At 42.2% G+C, this 20390-nt stretch overlaps 1 protein-coding gene across 1 annotated transcript in view; it reads left to right on the top strand.

Moving 5' to 3' along the window:
• Nucleotides 1-1272: 1272 nt before the first annotated feature.
• The window catches only part of trpc4a (transient receptor potential cation channel, subfamily C, member 4a), a 134186-nt gene continuing 115068 nt past the window's right edge, over nt 1273-20390 (top strand). The window contains exons 1-3 of the mRNA XM_036967725.1: nt 1273-2361; nt 14838-15067; nt 15324-15542. Coding sequence (XP_036823620.1) covers nt 14909-15067; nt 15324-15542 — 378 coding nt within the window. The 5' untranslated portion in view covers nt 1273-2361; nt 14838-14908. The remainder of the gene's footprint in view (nt 2362-14837; nt 15068-15323; nt 15543-20390) is intronic.

Genomic DNA, 20390 nt, shown 5'->3' with positions numbered 1-20390 from the left:
CTGTAATATAATTCTAATGACCTGTAATATAATTATATTCACCTGTAATATAATTATATTGACCTGTAATATAATTCTAATGACCTGTAATATAATTCTAATGACCTGTAATATAATTCTAATGACCTGTAATATAGTTCTAATGACCTGTAATATAGTTCTAATTACCTGTAATATAGTTCTAATGACCTGTAATATAGTTCTAGTGACCTGTAATAGAGTTCTAATGACCTGTAATATAGTTCTAATGACCTGTAATATAATTCTAATGACCTGTAATATAGTTCTAATGACCTGTAATATAATTCTAATGACCTGTAATATAGTTCTAATGACCTGTAATATAGTTCTAGTGACCTGTAATAGAGTTCTAATGACCTGTAATATAGTTCTAATGACCTGTAATATAATTCTAATGACCTGTAATATAATTCTAATGACCTGTAATATAATTCTAATGACCTGTAATATAGTTCTAATGACCTGTAATATAGTTATAATGACCTGTAATATAGTTATAATGACCTGTAATATAATTATATTGACCTGTAATATAATTCTAATGACCTGTAATATAATTCTAATGACCTGTAATATAGTTCTAATGACCTGTAATATAGTTATAATGACCTGTAATATAGTTATAATGACCTGTAATATAATTATATTGACCTGTAATATAGTTCTAGTGACCTGTAATATAATTCTAATGACCTGTAATATAATTCTAATGACCTGTAATATAGTTCTAATGACCTGTAATATAGTTCTAATGACCTGTAATATAGTTCTAATGACCTGTACTAGAATTCTAATTAGATTAAAGAGGTGAAGTGCACATGTTAGAAATTAAAATTGAGAAAAGCCTCATTAGTTCTCTATCAACAACACGGGATTTATTCCACACAATAGAAGACAAAATTATCCATGACAAGCACACAATCATAATATTCGATTCACTGTTGGCTCAAGTTAGTACTTTACATGTTTTGATAGTGAATAACAAAATGTTCAGACCAACATGTCACACAATCATTAAATAAAACATTCTGAAACTATTATTTGACTTAAAATAATTGAATGGTATGTTCTTCAAATCCTAATTAAGCCTGTTCTGTAATGCACTTTCCTGTTGTTTTCATAAAATCTTCGTTGACGTTACCATACGTGTTATTGAATTAAAGCTAAACGTCCGTGTGTAACGGCGTGCGTGCGTGTGTGTGTATGCGCACAACGTCTTCGTAGTTTGCATAGAGCGCACCAGCGCGCATCCACAGGCAGAGTGGAATCCAGGGTCTCTGAGACCTCGCGTTATTAGCTTATACCCGCAGCGCTTCGGTTCGGTTCGCTTCCTCCCAACAACAGGTGTAAAGGAGCGGCTGGATGAACAGACAGAAATCGAGGATAAGAGAATATAACCAGAGGATATTTGCAAATAGTGATAATTGTAAAGAAGTAGGTTACATGTCCTGCAAAATTGACGGAGTTCACTTCATCGTCTTTCTATGCGCGCTGCGCACGCTTTCCATCCTGTCTGCCCCAGTTTTCTGCGCTATAGGCTGCACCATTTCTATCTCTTTCTGACGGAAAAAGAGAAGAGATTATGAAGAAAAACAACTGTGCTATGTTAATGGATGTCCTCTCACTCACACGGAATAATGGAATAAAGTAGGATATAGGCTACTCTGAAGATAAAAACATATGCATTTATCATCAAGGATTCGACGATGTGAAGTCCTCTTATAGAACACGGATTGTTATAGGTTATTCGTTTAGTACCTAAATACGGAATACAGCCATAGTTATTTTTTTGTTTTGTTTTGAAAACCAGTTGTTGCATCCCCTAAACGCGGAATAGCCTGGAAAATAAAAAGGCATCTTTCTATGTGGGTTCAATTGATATATCCCTAACATCCACGGCGAAATGTGAGTTATATGTTGTATTTACTTTGAGTCATCATACACAGTCTAAAACTAATGTTTTCTAGGCTTTTTGTGGGTTCAGATCGGTAAAGAAGGAACTGGTGATTGAGTTAATAAAATTGAGTGCACTGCGCACTGGTGCGTGCCGATTTGTCTCGGACTAGGGTAGCTCTGGAAAAACCCTAGGCGGCATCCCTAGAGTTTTCAGCAGTTAGCTTCACCCACTTCTGGCTCCGTATGAACTCATTTTTAGAGTTAAGGTTCCCCCACAGCCATATCGCCATGTAACAGCGCTTGTTTACGGAAAGTCGACTACCTGTGCTGATCTGAGTATCTGAGTCTCTGAACACCTGTATGTGCACGGAAGACGGACCCTACGAGACGTGTTGTCACTGAATAATACTATCGGCTGCAACTGTGTTAATAAAACAGTGAATCGTAAGTGTATATTGTGCGTTTGTGAAATGATTTTGATTTGATATGAAAGTAGAGGACTTCATGTTTTTTTAACCATACCACAACTGAGCATCGATTCACGTTCAAATGGAGTATTTGTCTGTTTAGAGCCAATTCCCCTCTAAACAGAGCATCTGGTTAAAGGGATACTTCATGATTTTGGCAATGAGGCCCATTATCCACTTCCCCAGAGTTAGGTAAACTTGTGGATACCATTTGTATGTCTCTGTCCAGTATGATGGAAGTTATAGGTATTTCCTCCAGCCAATCCCAGCTAGCAATGAGGAATCGGCCCTGAAGCAGCCGTCTTCCAGTGTGCCGGAACGGATTCAATCGGCCCGGAATCGGGTGTCGGACTCAGCCAGGAATCAAAATTAATGACTGCCCAGAAACGGCCCAAGTACATCGGGCGGTTTCCATCTACCGACTTTGACCAGCATCTTACCAGAATCCCCTCAGAAGGGGCCTGATTCAAAATGTAAATACATTTATACAAAATAACCTGATTTAGTCGTTTTAAATATTAATATTGAATGCATACAAATTATACCATCCACAAGAAAACCATTTTGTGTCAGATGAAACACCATACACATGATGACAGTGTCAGCACCTGGCCCGCCACAGGAGTCGCTACAGCCAATGGGACAAGGGCATCCTGGCAGGCCAAACCCTCCCCTAACTCGGACAATTGTGTGTTGCCTCATGGATCTCCCTGTCGCGGCCAGCACAGGTCTCGAACCAGCATCTGGAGCAGCTCAGTTTGCACTGCAACTCAGTGTCTTAGACTGCTGCGCCTTAGACTGCTGTGCCACTGGGGAGGTTCCATTTGTGAAGTTTTTAATGTTCATCTTTTGCCTTGGACAAAGTATGAAAATACGAAAATACTACGCAGGATTCTTAAAGAATTTCATTTAAATCTTAAATGTATGTTTTTTATCACAAATAATTAGAAAATATGGAAAAATAAATAATTAAATGTTAATTATATAAAACAGCCTGTGTAATCATCTGCTGGAGAGTAGCCCCAATCGGCCCGAGCCCCAAGTAATACATTTGGGCCAGATAACTCTCACCGGAATCGGCCCAAGCCCCAAGTGATACATTTGGACCAGATAACTCTCACCGGAATCGGCCCAAGCCCCAAGTAATACATTTGGGCCAGATAACTCTCACCGGAATCGGCCCAAGCCCCAAGTGATACATTTGGGCCAGATAACTCTCACCGGAATCGGCCCAAGCCCCAAGTAATACATTTGGGCCAGATAACTCTCACCGGAATCGGCCCAAGCCCCAAGTGATACATTTGGGCCAGATAACTCACATGAGAATCGTCCCGAGCTCAATCCCCACATCCTATCCATAAGTAATACCGCCGAAAGCGGCCCAGACTTGGGCCATATGACGTCGGCCAAGTCTAACTCTCAGCCGAGTGACCCGACTCTCAGCCGGGATCGGCCCAGATCCACTGCGCTAGCTGGGATGTTAACTAGCTTTGTACAAATGAATGGAAGTCTATGGGTATCTATGCTAGTTAGCATTGGCTCGCGAACCTAACCTAACTCTAATTAACAGGTGTAATCGTGGTACTGTGTGGGGAGGTCTGAACCTCATTGGAACAAGTAATTGTACCATTTAAAGGCTGAGTTGCTGGTTCAAATCCTGTTCTGGCTGTTAGTCTCCGCAGTCGCTACATCACTGCTGAATTCTCCCCAGTAACCTATGTAGAGCATTAGGCTAATGCATCTAACTATTTCACCAAGTTAAAAAAGGTCCTAAATTCCCCTCAGCGATGTTCTGAAGGAAATCAGTAGCGTAGGCAACACGTGAAGGTTGTCATTATCAAATGGAATTTCCTCTTAATTGACCTGCCTGGTAAAAATGAAGGTAAAATTACAACAAATAACAGGCCTGCTGTTGTGTGAGAGAAAAATCACCTATTTACCTGATTTGTTTAATGTTAATAGTTAACAATTATACTGTATATACTTAACAAATAGTAAAACCTCTCTGTTCTACTAAGGCCGTGTTTTTGCAAAGGGATGGTTTCTACTCCAGTTCCCTGCAGCTAGTCTAGGTGTGTGGTCAATTACATGGGTTTTACTTGAGATAGGGGTATCTGGAGCGGACAATTGATTTATGGCATAGAATGAGCCTTGTCTAAGGGGCCAAACTCTTGTTTCTGTACAATAAGAACATAGGTCAAGTCTCACCTTGTGACCCATTCCACACATCTGTTGTTTGTCATGTAGACTAAGGGGTGTATCTTCGCTATAAAATATCAAGAGTCAAGAGTGTTGGGCTGACCAGCCTCATTATTGCAGAGCTCTCGCTCCATTCACTCGGTGTGCATTAAATATTTTTTTATTAAGTATAACTCAGACTTGTGTGATACATTTGTCTCTCCTCATTTGAGATTACAGAAATAATCACCACAGCTGTTGTGAACTTTTCTTGGAATCCTAATTGACAATTAAACATTGGGCAATTTGGAAAAGCCATAGTCAATCAATCAATAAATATAATAATACTTGTAGGAAAGGTTTACATCTTTAGCTCTTTAGGTAGATGAGTCTATAGCTGGTGGTCGTAATCTACAAAGTGATTGATGTGTTATTGCTTAGGGTTGTATGTTTTAAGGGGGTAGATGAGTCTATAGCTTATGGTCATATTCCTATACTATCGAATTACATGTACTTTAGGAGGCCACTTTTTAAATATATAAAAGCCCTTATAAAATAGACCAAAGCCCTTGTCTCTAGATTAAACGTCTTGTCTCTAGACTAAACGTCTTGCCTCTAGATCAAACCTCTTGTCTCTAGATCAAACGTCTTGTCTCTAGACCAAACCTCTTGTCTCTAGACTAAACGTCTTGTCTCTAGATCAAACCTCTGGTATCAGTAGGTCCAGTATGTATATGATATCAGTAGTTCCATGGTGTCAGTAGGTACCGTAGGTCTGTAGTGTCAGTAGGTCTATGATATCAGCAGGTCCATGGTATCAGTAGGTCTATGGAATCAGTAGGTCTATGATATCAGTATGTTTATGGAATCAGTAGGTCTATGAAATCAGTAGGTCTAAGGAATCAGTAGGTCTATGGTATCAGTAGGTCCATGGTATATGTAGGTCTATGGAATCAGTAGGTCTATGATATCAGTAGGTCTATGGTATCATTATGTCCAGTAGGTCTATGGTATCGGTAAGTCTATGGTATTTGAAGGTCCAGTAGAAAGTTTAGTGTTTTCTTATAAAAGGTTGAAAAAGACAGTTCAAGACATTGGATCTCGTCAATACTGCGGTCATTCATTTGTTGACAGCCTTCGTGGACCACTGCTCTGTTCTACATCTTGGATTTTCCCTCACACTTTTAGAAGTTAAATCATTTTTTATGATATCTATGATATCAGTAGGTCCAGTAGGTCCATGGTATCAGTAGGTCTATGGTATCAGTAGGTCCAGTAGGTCTATGATATCAGTAGATCTATGGTATCAGTAGGTCTAGTAGGTCTATGATATCAGTAGGTCTATGGTATCAGTAGGTCTATGGTATCAGTAGTTCCAGTTGGTCTATGGTATCAGTAGGTCCAGTAGGTCTATGATATCAGTAGGTCTATGGTATCAGTAGGTCTATGATATCAGTAGGTCTATGGTATATGAGGTCCAGTAGGTCTATGGTATCGGTTAGTCTATGGTATCAGAAGGTCCAGTAGGTCTATGGTATCAGTAGGTCTATGATATCAGTAGGTCCATGGTATCAGTAGGTCCAGTAGGTCTCTAATATCAGTAGGTCTATGATATAAGTAGGTCCAGTAGGTCCATGGTATCACTAGGTCTTTGGAATCAGTAGGTCTACGGTATCAGTAGGTCTATGATATCAGTAGTTCCATGGTGTCAGTAGGTCCAGTAGGTCTATGGTATCAGTAGGTCCAGTAGGTCTATGATATCAGTAGGTCTATGGTATCAGTAGGTCTATGATATCAGTAGGTCTATGGTATATGAGGTCCAGTAGGTCTATGGTATCGGTTAGTCTATGGTATCAGAAGGTCCAGTAGGTCTATGGTATCAGTAGGTCTATGATATCAGTAGGTCCATGGTATCAGTAGGTCCAGTAGGTCTCTAATATCAGTAGGTCTATGATATAAGTAGGTCCAGTAGGTCCATGGTATCAGTAGGTCTATGGTATCAGTAGGTCTATGGTATCAGTAGGTCTATGATATCAGTAGGTCCAGTACGTATATGATATCAGTAGTTCCATGGTGTCAGTAGGTACCGCAGGTCTGTAGTGTCAGTAGGTCTATGATATCAGCAGGTCCATGGTATCAGTAGGTCCAGTAGGTATATGACATCAGTAGGTCTATGGTATCAGTAGGTCTATGGTATCAGTAGGTCTATGATATCAGTAGGTCCAGTACGTATATGATATCAGTAGTTCCATGGTGTCAGTAGGTACCGCAGGTCTGTAGTGTCAGTAGGTCTATGATATCAGCAGGTCCATGGTATCAGTAGGTCTATGGTATCAGTAGGTCCATGGTATCAGTAGGTCCATGGTATCAGTAGGTCTATGATATCAGTAGGTCCATGGTACCAGTAGGTCTATGGTATCAATAGGTATATAGTATCAGTATGTCCATGGTATCAGTAGGTCTATGGTATCAGTAGGTCCAGTAGGTCTATGGTAACAGTAGGTCTATGGTATCAGTAGGTCTATGATATCAGTAGGTCTATGGTATCAGTAGGTCCAGTAGGTCTATGATATCAGTGGGTCTATGGTACCAGTAGTTCCAGTAGGTCTATGGTATCAGTAGGTCCAGTAGGTCTATGATATCAGTAGGTTCATGGTATCAGTAGGTCTATGGTATCAGTAGGTCCATGGTATCAGTAGGTCTTTGGGATCAGTAGTCTATGGTATCAGTAGATCCAGTAGGTCCATGGTATCACTAGGTCTATGGTATCAGTAGGTATCAGTAGGTCTATGGGATCAGTAGGTCCAGTAGGTCTGGGGTATCAGTAGGTCTATGGTATCAGTAGATCTATGGTATCAATAGGTCCATGGTATCAGTAGGTCTTTGGGATCAGTAGGTCCAGTAGGTCTATGGTATCCGTAGTTCTGTGGTATCAGTAGGACTATGGAATCAGTAGGTCCAGTAGGTCTATGGTATCAGTAGGTCTATGGTATCAGTACATCCAATAGGACTATGGTATCAGTAGGTCCAGTAGGTCTATGGTATCGGTTAGTCTATGGTATCAGAAGGTCCAGTATGTCCATGGTATCAGTAGGTCCAGTAGGTCTATAATATCAGTAGGTCTATGATATCTGTAGGCCCAGTAGGTCCATGGTATCAGTAGGTCTATGGAATCAGTAGGTCCAGTAGGTCTATGATATCAGTAGGTCTATTGCATTAGTAGGTCTATGTTATCAGTACGTCTATGGTATCAATAGATCTATGGTATCAGTTGGTTTATGGTATCAGTAGGTCCAGGAGGTCTATGGTATCTGTGGTATCAGTAGGACTATGGAATCAGTAGGTCCAGTAGGTCTACGGTATCAGTAGGTCTATAGTATCAGTACATCCAATAGGACTATGGTATCAGTAGGTCCAGTAGGTCTATGGTATCGGTTAGTCTATGGTATCAGAAGGTCCAGTATGTCCATGGTATCAGTAGGTCCAGTAGGTCTATAATATCATTAGGTCTATGATATCTGTAGGCCCAGTAGGTCCATGGTATCAGTAGGTCTATGATATCAGTAGGTCTATTGCAACAGTAGGTCTATGTTATCAGTAGGTGTATGGTATCAATAGATCTATGGTATCAGTTGGTTTATGGTATCAGTAGGTCCGGGAGGTTTATGGTATCAGTAGGTCCAGTAGGTCTATGGTAACAGTAGGTCTATTGTATCAGTAGGTCTATGGTATCAGTAGGTCTTTTTCATCAGTATGTACATTAGGTTTATGGTATCAGTAGGTATATGGTGTCAGTAGGTCCAGTAGGTCTACTGTATCAGTAGGTCCATTGTATCAGTAGGTCCAGTAGGTCTATGGTATCCGTATGTACAGTAGGTCTATGGTATCAGTAGGTCTATGGTATCAGCAGGTCCAGTAGGTCTACTGTATCAGTAGGTGCAGTAGGTCTATTGTATCAGTAGGTCTATGGTATCAGTAGGTATCAGTAGGTCTATGGTATCAGTATGACCATGGTATCAGTAGATCCAGTTGCACTATGGGGTCAGTAGGTCCAGTAGGTCTATGGTATCGCTAAGTCTATAGTATAAGTAGGTCCAGTAGGTCAACTCTATCAGTATGTACAGTAGATCTATGGTATCAGTATTTCCAGTAGGTCTATGGTATCAGAAGGTCCATGGTATCAGTAGGTCCAGTAGGTCTATGGTATCAGGATGTAAAGTAGGTCTATGGTATCAGTAGGTCCATGGTATCAGTAGGTCTTTGGGATCAGTAGGTCCAGTAGGTCTATGGTATCAGTAGGTCCATGGTATCAGAAGGTCTTTGGGATCAGTAGGTCCAGTAGGTCTATGGTATCAGTAGGTCCAGTAGGTCTATGGTATCAGTTGGTCTATGGTATCAGTATATGTATGGTATCAGTAGGTCCATGGTATCAGTAGGTCCAGTAGGTCTATGGTATCAGTAAGTCTATGGGAACAGTAGGTCTATGGTATCAGTAGGTACCGTAGGTCTATAGTATCAGTAGGTCTATTTTATCAATAAATCTATGGTATCAGTAGGTCTATGGTGTCAGTAAGTATATGGTATCAGTAGGTACAGTAGGTCTATGGTATCAGTATGTACAGTAGGTCTATGGTATCCACAAGTCTATGGTATCAGTAGGTCTATGGTATCAGTAGGTACAGTAGGTCTATGGTATCAGTAGGTCCATGGTATCAGTAGGTTCAGTAGGTATATGGTATCAGTAGGTCGAGTAGGTATATGGTATCAGTAGGTATGTGGTATCAGTAGGTATCAGTAGGTCTATGGTATCAGTAGGTCCAGTAGGTCTATGGTATCAGCAGGTCCAGTAGGTCTATGGTATCAGTAGGTCCAGTAGGTCAATGGTATCAGTAGGTCCATGGTATCAGTAGGTTCAGTAGGTATATGGTATCAGTAGGTCGAGTAGGTATATGGTATCAGTAGGTATATGGTATCAGTAGGTCCATTAGGTCTATGGTATCAGTAGGTCCAGTAGGTCTATGGTATCAGTAGATATATGGTATCAGTAGGTCCATGGTATCAGTAGGTCTATGGGATCAGTAGGTCCAGTAGGTCTATGGGATCAGTAGTTATATGGTATCAGTAGGTCTATGGTATCAATAGGTCCAGTAGGTCTATAGTATTGGTAGGTCCAGTAGGTCTATAGTATCAGTAGGTCCAGTAGGTCTATGATATCAGTGGGTCTATGGTACCAGTAGTTCCAGTAGGTCTATGGTATCAGTAGGTCCAGTAGGTCTATGATATCAGTAGGTCCATGGTATCAGTAGGTCTATGGTATCAGTAGGTCCATGGTATCAGTAGGTCTTTGGGATCAGTAGGTCTATGGGATCAGTAGATCCAGTAGGTCTATGGTATCACTAGGTCTATGGTATCAGTAGGTATCAGTAGGTCTATGGGATCAGTAGGTCCAGTAGGTCTGGGGTATCAGTAGGTCTATGGCATCAGTAGATCTATGGTATCAGTAGGTCCATGGTATCAGTAGGTCTTTGGGATCAGTAGGTCCAGTAGGTCTATGGTATCCGTAGTTCTGTGGTATCAGTAGGACTATGGAATCAGTAGGTCCAGTAGGTCTATGGTATCAGTAGGTCTATGGTATCAGTACATCCAATAGGACTATGGTATCAGTAGGTCCAGTAGGTCTATGGTATCGGTTAATCTATGGTATCAGAAGGTCCAGTATGTCCATGGTATCAGTAGGTCCAGTAGGTCTATAATATCAGTAGGTCTATGATATCTGTAGGCCCAGTAGGTCCATGGTATCAGTAGGTCTATGGAATCAGTAGGTCCAGTAGGTCTATGGTATCAGTAGATCTATGGTATCAGTAGGTCCATGGTATCAGTAGGTCTATGGGATCAGTAGGTCCAGTAGGTCTATGGGATCAGTAAGTCTATGGAATCAGTAGGTACCGTATGTCTATGGTATCAGTAGTTATATGGTATCAGTAGATCTATGGTATCAATAGGTCCAGTAGGTCTATGGTATCAGTAGGTACCGTATGTCTATGGTATCAGTAGTTATATGGTATCAGTAGGTCTATGGTATCAGTAGGTCCAGTAGGTCTATGGTATCAGCAGGTCCAGTAGGTATATGGTATCAGTAGATATATGGTATCAGTAGGTCCAGCAGGTCAATGGTATCAATAAGTCCAGTAGGTCTATTGTATCAGTAGGTATGTGGTATCAGTAGGTATCAGTAGGTCTATGGTATCAGTAGGTCCATTAGGTCTATGGTATCAGTAGGTCCAGTAGGTCTATGGTATCAGTAGATATATGGTATCAGTAGCTCCATGGTATCAGTAGGTATATGGGATCAGTAGGTCCAGTAGGTCTATGGGATCAGTAAGTCTATGGTATCAGTAGGTACCGTATGTCTATGGTATCAGTAGTTATATGGTATCAGTAGGTCTATGGTATCAATAGGTCCAGTAGGTCTATGGTATTGGTAGGTCCAGTAGGTCTATAGTATCAGTAGGTCCAGTAGGTCTATGATATCAGTGGGTCTATGGTACCAGTAGTTCCAGTAGGTCTATGGTATCAGTAGGTCCAGTAGGTCTATGATATCAGTAGGTCCATGGTATCAGTAGGTCTATGGTATCAGTAGATCCATGGTATCAGTAGGTCTTTGGGATCAGTAGGTCTATGGTATCAGTAGATCCAGTAGGTCTATGGTATCACTAGGTCTATGGTGTCAGTAGGTATCAGTAGGTCTATGGGATCAGTAGGTCCAGTAGGTCTGGGGTATCAGTAGGTCTATGGCATCAGTAGATCTATGGTATCAGTAGGTCCATGGTATCAGTAGGTCTTTGGGATCAGTAGGTCCAGTAGGTCTATGGTATCCGTAGTTCTGTGGTATCAGTAGGACTATGGAATCAGTAGGTCCAGTAGGTCTATGGTATCAGTAGGTCTATGGTATCAGTACATCCAATAGGACTATGGTATCAGTAGGTCCAGTAGGTCTATGGTATCGGTTAATCTATGGTATGAGAAGGTCCAGTATGTCCATGGTATCAGTAGGTCCAGTAGGTCTATAATATCAGTAGGTCTATGATATCTGTAGGCCCAGTAGGTCCATGGTATCAGTAGGTCTATGGAATCAGTAGGTCCAGTAGGTCTATGGGATCAGTAAGTCTATGGTATCAGTAGGTCCATGGTATCAGTAGGTATATGGGATCAGTAGGTCCAGTAGGTCTATGGGATCAGTAGTTATATGGTATCAGTAGGTCTATGGTATCAATAGGTCCAGTAGGTCTATGGTATTGGTAGGTCCAGTAGGTCTATAGTATCAGTAGGCCCAGTAGGTCTATGGCATCAGTAGGTCTATGGTATCAATATGTACAGTAGGTCTATGGTATCAGTAGTTCCAGTAGGTCTATGGGATCAGTAGGTCCAGTAGGTCTATGGTATCAGTAGGTCTATGCTATCAGTAGATCTATGGTATCAATAGGTCTATGGTATCAGTAGGTATATGGTATCAGTAGGTCCATGGTATCAGTAGGTCCAGTAGGTCTATGGTATCAGTAGGTCCAGTAGGTCTATGCTATCAGTAGGTCTATGGTATCAGTAGGTCTATGCTATCAGTAGGTCTATGCTATCAGTAGGTCTTTGGTTTCAGTAGGTCCATTAGGTCTATTGTATCGGTAGGTCTATTTCATCAGATGGCACTGGGAGAAATTAAAATGGCTCCTAGTCCTGGATAGGTTCTCCAGGAGAATGTGTTTCAAAAGTAAGATTCACATTCGGCCTATTATAGAATATATCTGAATCAATCTCTTTTTGTGGTGCTCTTAACTTTTTACCAAACATAAAAGTTAATTTTAAGCTCTTCTTAGTTCTGATCTGTGGTTTTATAGGCTACTGGGAAAACCAATTCCAAAGAACTCTAACAATTCTGCTACCTCGATGCCATGGTAGAGCTATGTAACAGGCAGTGTGGTGAAAAGGCCTCCTATAGTCTTTCTGAGAGTAGGCTTGACCAATTGCATAGTATACCTGTCCAATCATTTCAGAACTGTACAATAAGAGATGTGACCATTCATCATGAATTCCAGCATCTCCTTTGTTATGCAAATATGTCAACACCTCTCTCTCCTCCTATCTCTCTATTCGATTCAAAGGGGCTTTATTGGCATGGAAAACATGTTTAGATATGAAACACAAGTGAACTAAAAAAAGAAACATAATTGAGAAAAAACACATTTAACAACATCAACAAAAAATGATTAGAAAGTAACAGTAAACATTCCACTCAAAAGGTTTTAAAAAGATGGACATTTTAAGTGTTATATTATCAGAAATGTATAGTGTTTTAGCAATGTGCAAATTGTTGAGGTACGAATAGTTGGGAAGATAAATAAAGATAAATATTGGTGGTGTTTTCAATGTTTGGCCTCCACTGGTTACTCTTTCCTCATGACCACGGGCCACAAATATTAATTCTGTGATTGCACATTGAGGTATTTCACCTAACAGCTATGAGAGTTTATCAATGTTTAATTTATTTTCAAATTCTTTGTGGGTCCGTATGATCAGTGGGAAATATATACATTATGTATCTCTAATGTGTTCATACAGTTGGCAGGAGGTTAGGAAGTGCAGCTCAGTTGGCACCTAATTTTATTTGAAAGTGGGCACATAGCGTGTCTTCTCTTGAGAGTCATGTCTGCCTATGGCGACCTCTCTCAATAGCAAGGCAATGCTCATTGAGTCTGTACATAGTCAAGGATTTTCTTAGTTTTGGGTCAGTCACTGTGGTCAGGTATTTTGCCGCTGTGTTTAGGGACAGATAGCATTCCAATTTGCTCTGTTTTTGGTTGATTCTTTCTAGTGTGTCAAAAGTTATCTTTTTTGCTTTCTCAGAATTTGGTTGTGTCTAATTGTGTTGCTGGCCTGTGGCTATGTGGGGTCTGTTTGTGTTTGTGAGTCTCAATTGGGTGTTTGTCCCATTTTTTGTGGATTCTTCATTGGTGAGTGGACCCCAGACCTCACAATCACAGATGGCAATGGATTCTAGAACTGATTGAAGTATTTTTAGTAAGATCCTTATTGGGATGTCAATTTTAATGTTCCTTTTGATGGTATACAAGGCCCTTCTTGCCTTGCCTCTTAGATCATTCACAGCCTTGTGGAAGTGACCTGTGATGTTGATGTTTAGGCCGAGGTAGGTATAATTACTTCTGTGCTCAAAGGCAATTTTTATTTGTTGTCCTGGCAACTGGACCTTTTTTGGAACACCATTATTATTGTCTCACTGAGACTCACTGTCAGGGCCTAAGTTGACAGAATCTGTGCAGAAGATCTAGGTGCTGCTGTAGGCCCTCCTTGGTTGGGGACTGAATGTCACGTCCTGACCTTAGTTCCTTTTTTTTATGTCTCTATTTTAGTTTGGTCAGGGCGTGAGTTGTGGTGGGCATTCTATGTTTTGTGTTCTATGTTTTCTGTTTTGTGTTGCTGCACCTTTACAGGACTGTTTCGTTTTCGTTTCACTCTCTTTGTTATTTTGTTTCTGTTTCTGTTCCTAATAAATAACATGAACACTTACCACGCTGCGCATTGGTCTGATCCTTCATACTCCTCGTCAGAAGAGGAGGAAAATCGTTACAGTAGGTCTATGGTATCAGTAGGTCCAGTAGGTCTATGGTATCAATAGGTCTATGGTATCAGTAGGTCTGTGCTATCATTAGGTCCAGTAGGTCTATGGTATCAGCAGGTCTATGGTATCAGTAGGTATCAGTAGGTCTGTGCTATCATTAGGTCCAGTAGGTCTATGGTATCAGCAGGTCTATGGTATCAGTAGGTATCAGTAGGTCTATGCTATCAGTTGGTCCAGTAGGTCTATGGTATCAGTAGGTCTATGGTATCAGTAGGTGCTTCAGCACCAGATCATCAGCAAAAAGTAGACATTTGACTTCCGATTCTAGTATGGTGATATACATGTTGAAGAGGGTGGGGCTCAAGATGCATCCCTGTCTCACCCCACGGCCCAGAGGAAAGAAATGTGTGTTTAATGCCAATTTTAACTGCACACTTGTTGTTTGTGTACATTAATTTTATATTATCATGTGTTTTTCTTCCATTACCGCTTTCCATCAATTTGTTTAGCAGACCCTGATGCTAAATTGAGTGAAATGCTTTTTTGATATCAACAATCATGAGAAGCCTTCTCTCAATGTATTTCTCACCCAGCATCTTTTAGGCTTCTCTCATTGCCCTTCTCACACCTTCTCTGTCCCGCTACAGTCTGTGATGCCCTAGCCACAGCAGGACCCACAACAGCACCTGCCGTAAAAGCTGAGTTGAGGTGAGGTGAGATGTCTCAGCTGTACTACCGACGGACAGACAGCTCTTCGTACCGGGACCGTATCCCTCTGCGGATCGTCCGGTCTGAGTCGGAGCTGTCTTCCCTGGAGAAGGCCTATCTGGGAACCGTGGAGAAGGGAGACTACGGCAGCGTCAAACAGGCTCTGGAGGTAGGGACGGATGGACAGGTGTGTGTGTGCGTGTGTGTCTGTGTGGAAGTTTTCAGTGGATTGATGGTCAGCACCTTCAATTAAAGGTTGATGAAAGTAAATAACTTCTTCAAAAGAGAGTTCAAATAATTTACCTTCACTGTCGGTTATCCAACTTACCACGATTATTAGGGTGATATGGAATTTCCATTATCATCCCTTCCCAATTATTGTTGCACCATCCCTGAGTTATCCTATCGTTGTCCCTTCCCCACAGGAGGCCGAGATCTACTTCAAGATCAACATTAACTGTATAGACCCGTTAGGCCGCACAGCTCTGCTGATCGCCATCGAGAACGAGAACCTGGAGATCATAGAACTACTGCTGAGCTTTAACGTGTATGTCGGAGATGCACTGCTGCACGCCATCCGCAAAGAGGTGGTGGGGGCCGTGGAACTGCTTCTCAACCACAAGAAATCCAGCGGAGGCATGCAGGTAAGAGGAGGCGTGCGGGGGTCAGGGGGGGGGCGGGCAGGGGGTGGGGCTGGCGGGGGGCCAGGGGGGCAGGGGGGGCGGGGGTGCCAGGGGGGGCGGGCAGGGGGTGGGGCTGGCGGGGGGCCAGTGGGGCAGGGGGGGCGGGGGTGCCAGGGGGGGCGGGCAGGGGGTGGGGCTGGCGGGGGGCCAGTGGGGCAGGGGGGGCGGGGGGTGCCAGGGTTGGGGGGCTGGCGGGGTCAGGGGGGGGGGGGGCGGTCGGGGTGATAGTAGCAATACATTGTTGGGCCTTTTAAACTTGTCCTGTTTAGGGCTGTGGCTGTTTTTGTCAGCTGGTTATTGTCACGCAAAAGACTCATGGTAATTTAACGTTAATTGACATATAAACACGTTTAGCAACTCCATTCCTCCGTGGATACAAGCATGGAGTCATGGAGATGCTAATACGCGCATTCAGAACATCTACATTTAAAAAAAAAGTATATTATTTATTTTAGTCGGGTCTAAATAAACATTGTGATATGAAGAAAATGTATTTCAGAAGAACAGAACATCAGTTGTCCTACTGTATGTTATCTGGCTGGGCTCCATACCATAGACTCTAGTTCATTCAGCAGACAATATATGTGTCTGAGTCCCATACTCTTATTTTGTAGTAAGAAGAATATAATTGATCTTAGCTGAATAAAATAAAAAGGAAAATGTTTCCCTTTCCGGAGCAATGAAGTGACTATGTTGCATATGAAGTGACTATGTGGCATATGAAGTGACTATGTTGCATATGAAGTGACTGTGTTGCATATGAAGTGACTATGTTGCATATGAAGTGACTATGTGGCATATGAAGTGACTATGTTGCATATGAAGTGACTATGTTGCATATGAAGTGACTATGTTGCATATGAAGTGACTATGTGGCATATGAAGTGACTGTGTTGCATATGAAGTGACTGTGTTGCATATGAAGTGACTGTGTTGCATATGAAGTGACTGTGTTGCATATGAAGTGACTATGTTGAGCATAAAAATGATCATTTGAAATAGGTCTTACTTTGGGGCGGCAGGGTAGCCTAGTGGTTAGATCGTTGGACTAGTAACTGAAAGGTTGCAAGTTCAAATTCCCGAGCTGACAAGGTACAAATCTGTCATTCTGCCCCTGAACGCTGTTCCTAGGCCGTCATTGAAAATAAGAATTTGTTCTTAACTGTTAAGTTAAATAAATAAAAAATATGTGCTAGATTTTGAGTTTTTAGGCATCTTTACTTGTGAATGATACAAACCTTAGAATGTATTAGAAATCAAAACATAAATGACGGGACTATAGGCGATTGATGATCTAAGAAAGTCGCCCAAAAATATCGCCCTCTGTTCCTTATCTCAGGCTTTACACAGCTGTTCTCTCATCAAGTGATCACATGTTCACCTATCAGACTATTATCAATATAATGTAGTCTAAAATGTAAAATCGGTTATGAATGGCCCGTTTATAAAATGAAACCGTCAAGAATTATTATTATTTTTTTTTAAATATGTAGGTCTTTGCACTGGAATGGCAAATGGAGGCCGCTTTCCCGCCGGGTTCGTTTGTCAATAATGCCAGGTAGATTCCTCCGGTTATTTCACTCCACCATCAACAACTGTTTGACGAGCATGCAGCCTGCACAACAGGTGATATTCCCACCCAAACTCTGTATGCCATGGGATCTCCAACCCTGTTTCCGCAACTTCCCAGTGCTTCATTTGGGAAACCAATTCAAATCAGTTCGGGAACGTCGATGGTAACATGTTTTCACATCCAAACATATTTCATTAAACTAAAGTCAGCCCCGTCTCTCTGCGCGCTCATGAAAGAAATCAAGGCGAGCGAGGAGGAGATGGAAACGCATGGTGGTGAAATATTCTTTAGCTAAAGTGAATTAACGTGTCCTTTATTAATTCTGAAAATATTTTTTTAAATCTCTATAACTAGGCTATTCAAATGTCAAATACAAAGTCACTATAATTGTAGGCTAACTCTGTAAGTCGCCCTGCACAATCAATGAAACAAGAGCATCGGCTAGGCCTATACGTCCTCAAGCGCTCCCAGATTCATGGATAGAACGTTTGGAGCGTAGCATAAGGTAACCAGTCCATCCAGTATGCATCATAATACAGTCCACACTCAAAGGTGATATTAAATATAATTTGTTTAATTTTGATGAATTATGTACCAAATCTTTAAAATCAGGTTTTTTTGGGGGTTTTTTTGTTGCCATGTGTAATATACGGTAAGCTATTTATTTTGTAACGGCTCAATCATTATTTGTTCTGGGGGGAGGACTTGGGCTCATAAATACTGTAGGTCGATGCATATGCATGAGCTCCTGTATGCATATGAGGATTTTTGAATTAATCACCCTAGGCCGTCACTGTGAATAAGAATTTGTTCTTAACTGACTTGCCTAGTTAAATAAAGGTTATATAAAAGAAAAAAGAAAGAAAGAAAGCACTGTCCCATTTCATTGTTTTAAGCTTTGAAACAACATCCACTACGACCATGTTTTACACTCAGTTTCAACCTGCTGTTAAACTTCTTTCTTCAAATTGATCGATCACAGTGAGGTGAGTTTTAGAAGCACATTACTGTTTTGATGATCAGTGTTTGATGAGATTTTAGATTGCATTTGCAATCATTAGGACCTGATGGAGGGACAATAGAGCCCTGAGTACCAGGCCATTAGAACCTGATGGAGGGACAATAGAGCCCTGAGTATCAGGCCATTAGGACCTGATGGAGGGACAACAGAGCCCTGAGTACCAGGCCATTAGGACCTGATGGAGGGACAATAGAGCCCTAAGTACCAGGCCGTTAGGACCTGATGGAGGGACAATAGAGACCTGAGTACCAGGCCATTAGGACCTGATGGAGGGACAATAGAGACCTGAGTACCAGGCCATTAGGACCTGATGGAGAGACAATAGAGCCCTGATTACCAGGCCATTGGGACCAGATGGAGGGACAATAGAGCCCTGAATACCAGTGAATTAACAACCAATTAAAACAAAAAAAATGTTGTTAGCGAGTTGGGTACTACGAAGACATGTCCAGAGTGCATAAGAGGAGATTACCGTGACTCAACAGTCATGTGGAATTTTACTGGGGTCACCGCAACAGCCCCTAGTCCTGTTACACACGTGTACAAGTGTGAAATGGACATGTCTTTCTTGCACATCCCAACTCGCCACTGGCAACAAACACCAATTGCACGTTGGTTCAGCGAACTGTCTTTGAAATGACTTGGAAACAACATTGATTCAACCAGTGTGTGCCCAGTGGGTCCCCCTGAGACACCCTTGGAGAGTGGGGTCACAGCCAAGGTCACCATTGTCCAGCGCTCCTTGAGCAATTGGTGTTATCAGCCATGCTCAAGGGCACAGCAACAGATTTTCACCTTGTCGGCTCGCGGATTCGAACCAGTAACCTCAAGGCTACCTGCCACTATCACTTACAGGGGAAATGTTTAGGAGTCCGTACTTAGAGCTTTGGGAAACCAACTCAATGGCCTTGTGGTTAGTGTGCGTCCTGAGATTGGATGGTTGGGAGTTTTGATCCCTGGCAGAGTCATACCAGAGACGGTCAAAGTGGGACCCGATGTGTCTCTGCTTGGCACTGAACATTAAGGGGATAGACTGGGGGTAGTGCCCTGCAATAGAAACAGGAGATGAAGGTACTGATTACTGTTTGAAGAAGACTATGTTGCTCTCTCTCTCTGTCTCTCTCAGTAACCCTCGCTCGCTCTCTTGCTCGCTCTTTCTCCCACTCTCTCCCCCTGGCTCTCTCTGTAACCTGCTCTCTCAGTTTCCATCTATCTGTCTCTCTCTGTCTCCATCTTTCTCTTTCTCCTACTCTGTCTCCATCTCTCTCTCTCTTTCTCTCTCTCTCAGCACCTGCTCAGGGACCACTAGTGTTTGCGTGGGTTTTAATTAATCAAACACAATCACAATTGCTACAATATGCTAATACTGTGACACACACACACACACACACACACACACACACACAATAATACAATATGTTAATGCTGAGATCACTGCTCCTCATCCACACTGATGTTGTTACTTCAGCTGTCGGCCAAGGCCACTGGGGTTGTTGGTTCCCATGTTGTTATGCCAGCTGTCAGCCAGGGCCACTGGGGTTGTTGGTTCCCATGTTGTTATGCCAGCTTGTCAGCCAGGGCCTTGGGGGGTTGTTGGTTCCCATGTCGTTATGCCAGCTTGTCAGCCAGGGCCTTGGGGTTTGTTGGTTCCCATGTTGTTATGCCAGCTGTCAGCCAGGGCCTTGGGGGGTTGTTGGTTCCCATGTTGTTATGCCAGCTGTCAGCCAGGGCCTTGGGGGGTTGTTGGTTCCCATGTTGTTATGCCAGCTTGTCAGCCAGGGCCTTGAGGGGTTGTTGGTTCCCATGTTGTTACTTCAGCTGTCAACCAGGGCCTTGAGGGGTTGTTGGTTCCCATGTTGTTATGCCAGCTGTCAGCCAGGGCCTTGGGGGGGTTGTTGGTTCCCATGTTGTTATGCCAGCTGTCAGCCAGGGCCTTGGGGGGTTGTTGGTTCCCATGTTGTTATGCCAGCTGTCAGCCAGGGCCACGGGGGTTGTTTGTTCCCATGTTGTTATCTCAGTTTGGAGGGGTAGAGACCGAGATTAAGTGAACATGAGAGAGCCAGAGTGAAAGACAGGGTGAAATTCAGAGAAAAAGGGAAATAAAGAGAGGGTTAAAAAGCGTGTGTGAGAGACTGAATGAGTGTGTGTGAGAGAGTGAATGAGTGTGTGTGAGAGAGTGAATGAGTGAGTGGAGAGAGAGAAGAGAGAGATGGAC

This window comes from Oncorhynchus mykiss, chromosome Y, assembly GCF_013265735.2.
Source record: "Oncorhynchus mykiss isolate Arlee chromosome Y, USDA_OmykA_1.1, whole genome shotgun sequence".
Classification (NCBI taxonomy): Eukaryota; Metazoa; Chordata; class Actinopteri; order Salmoniformes; family Salmonidae; genus Oncorhynchus; species Oncorhynchus mykiss.
The sequence above is the reverse complement of the archived record's forward strand: the minus strand, read 5'-3'. Positions and strand labels throughout refer to the sequence as shown.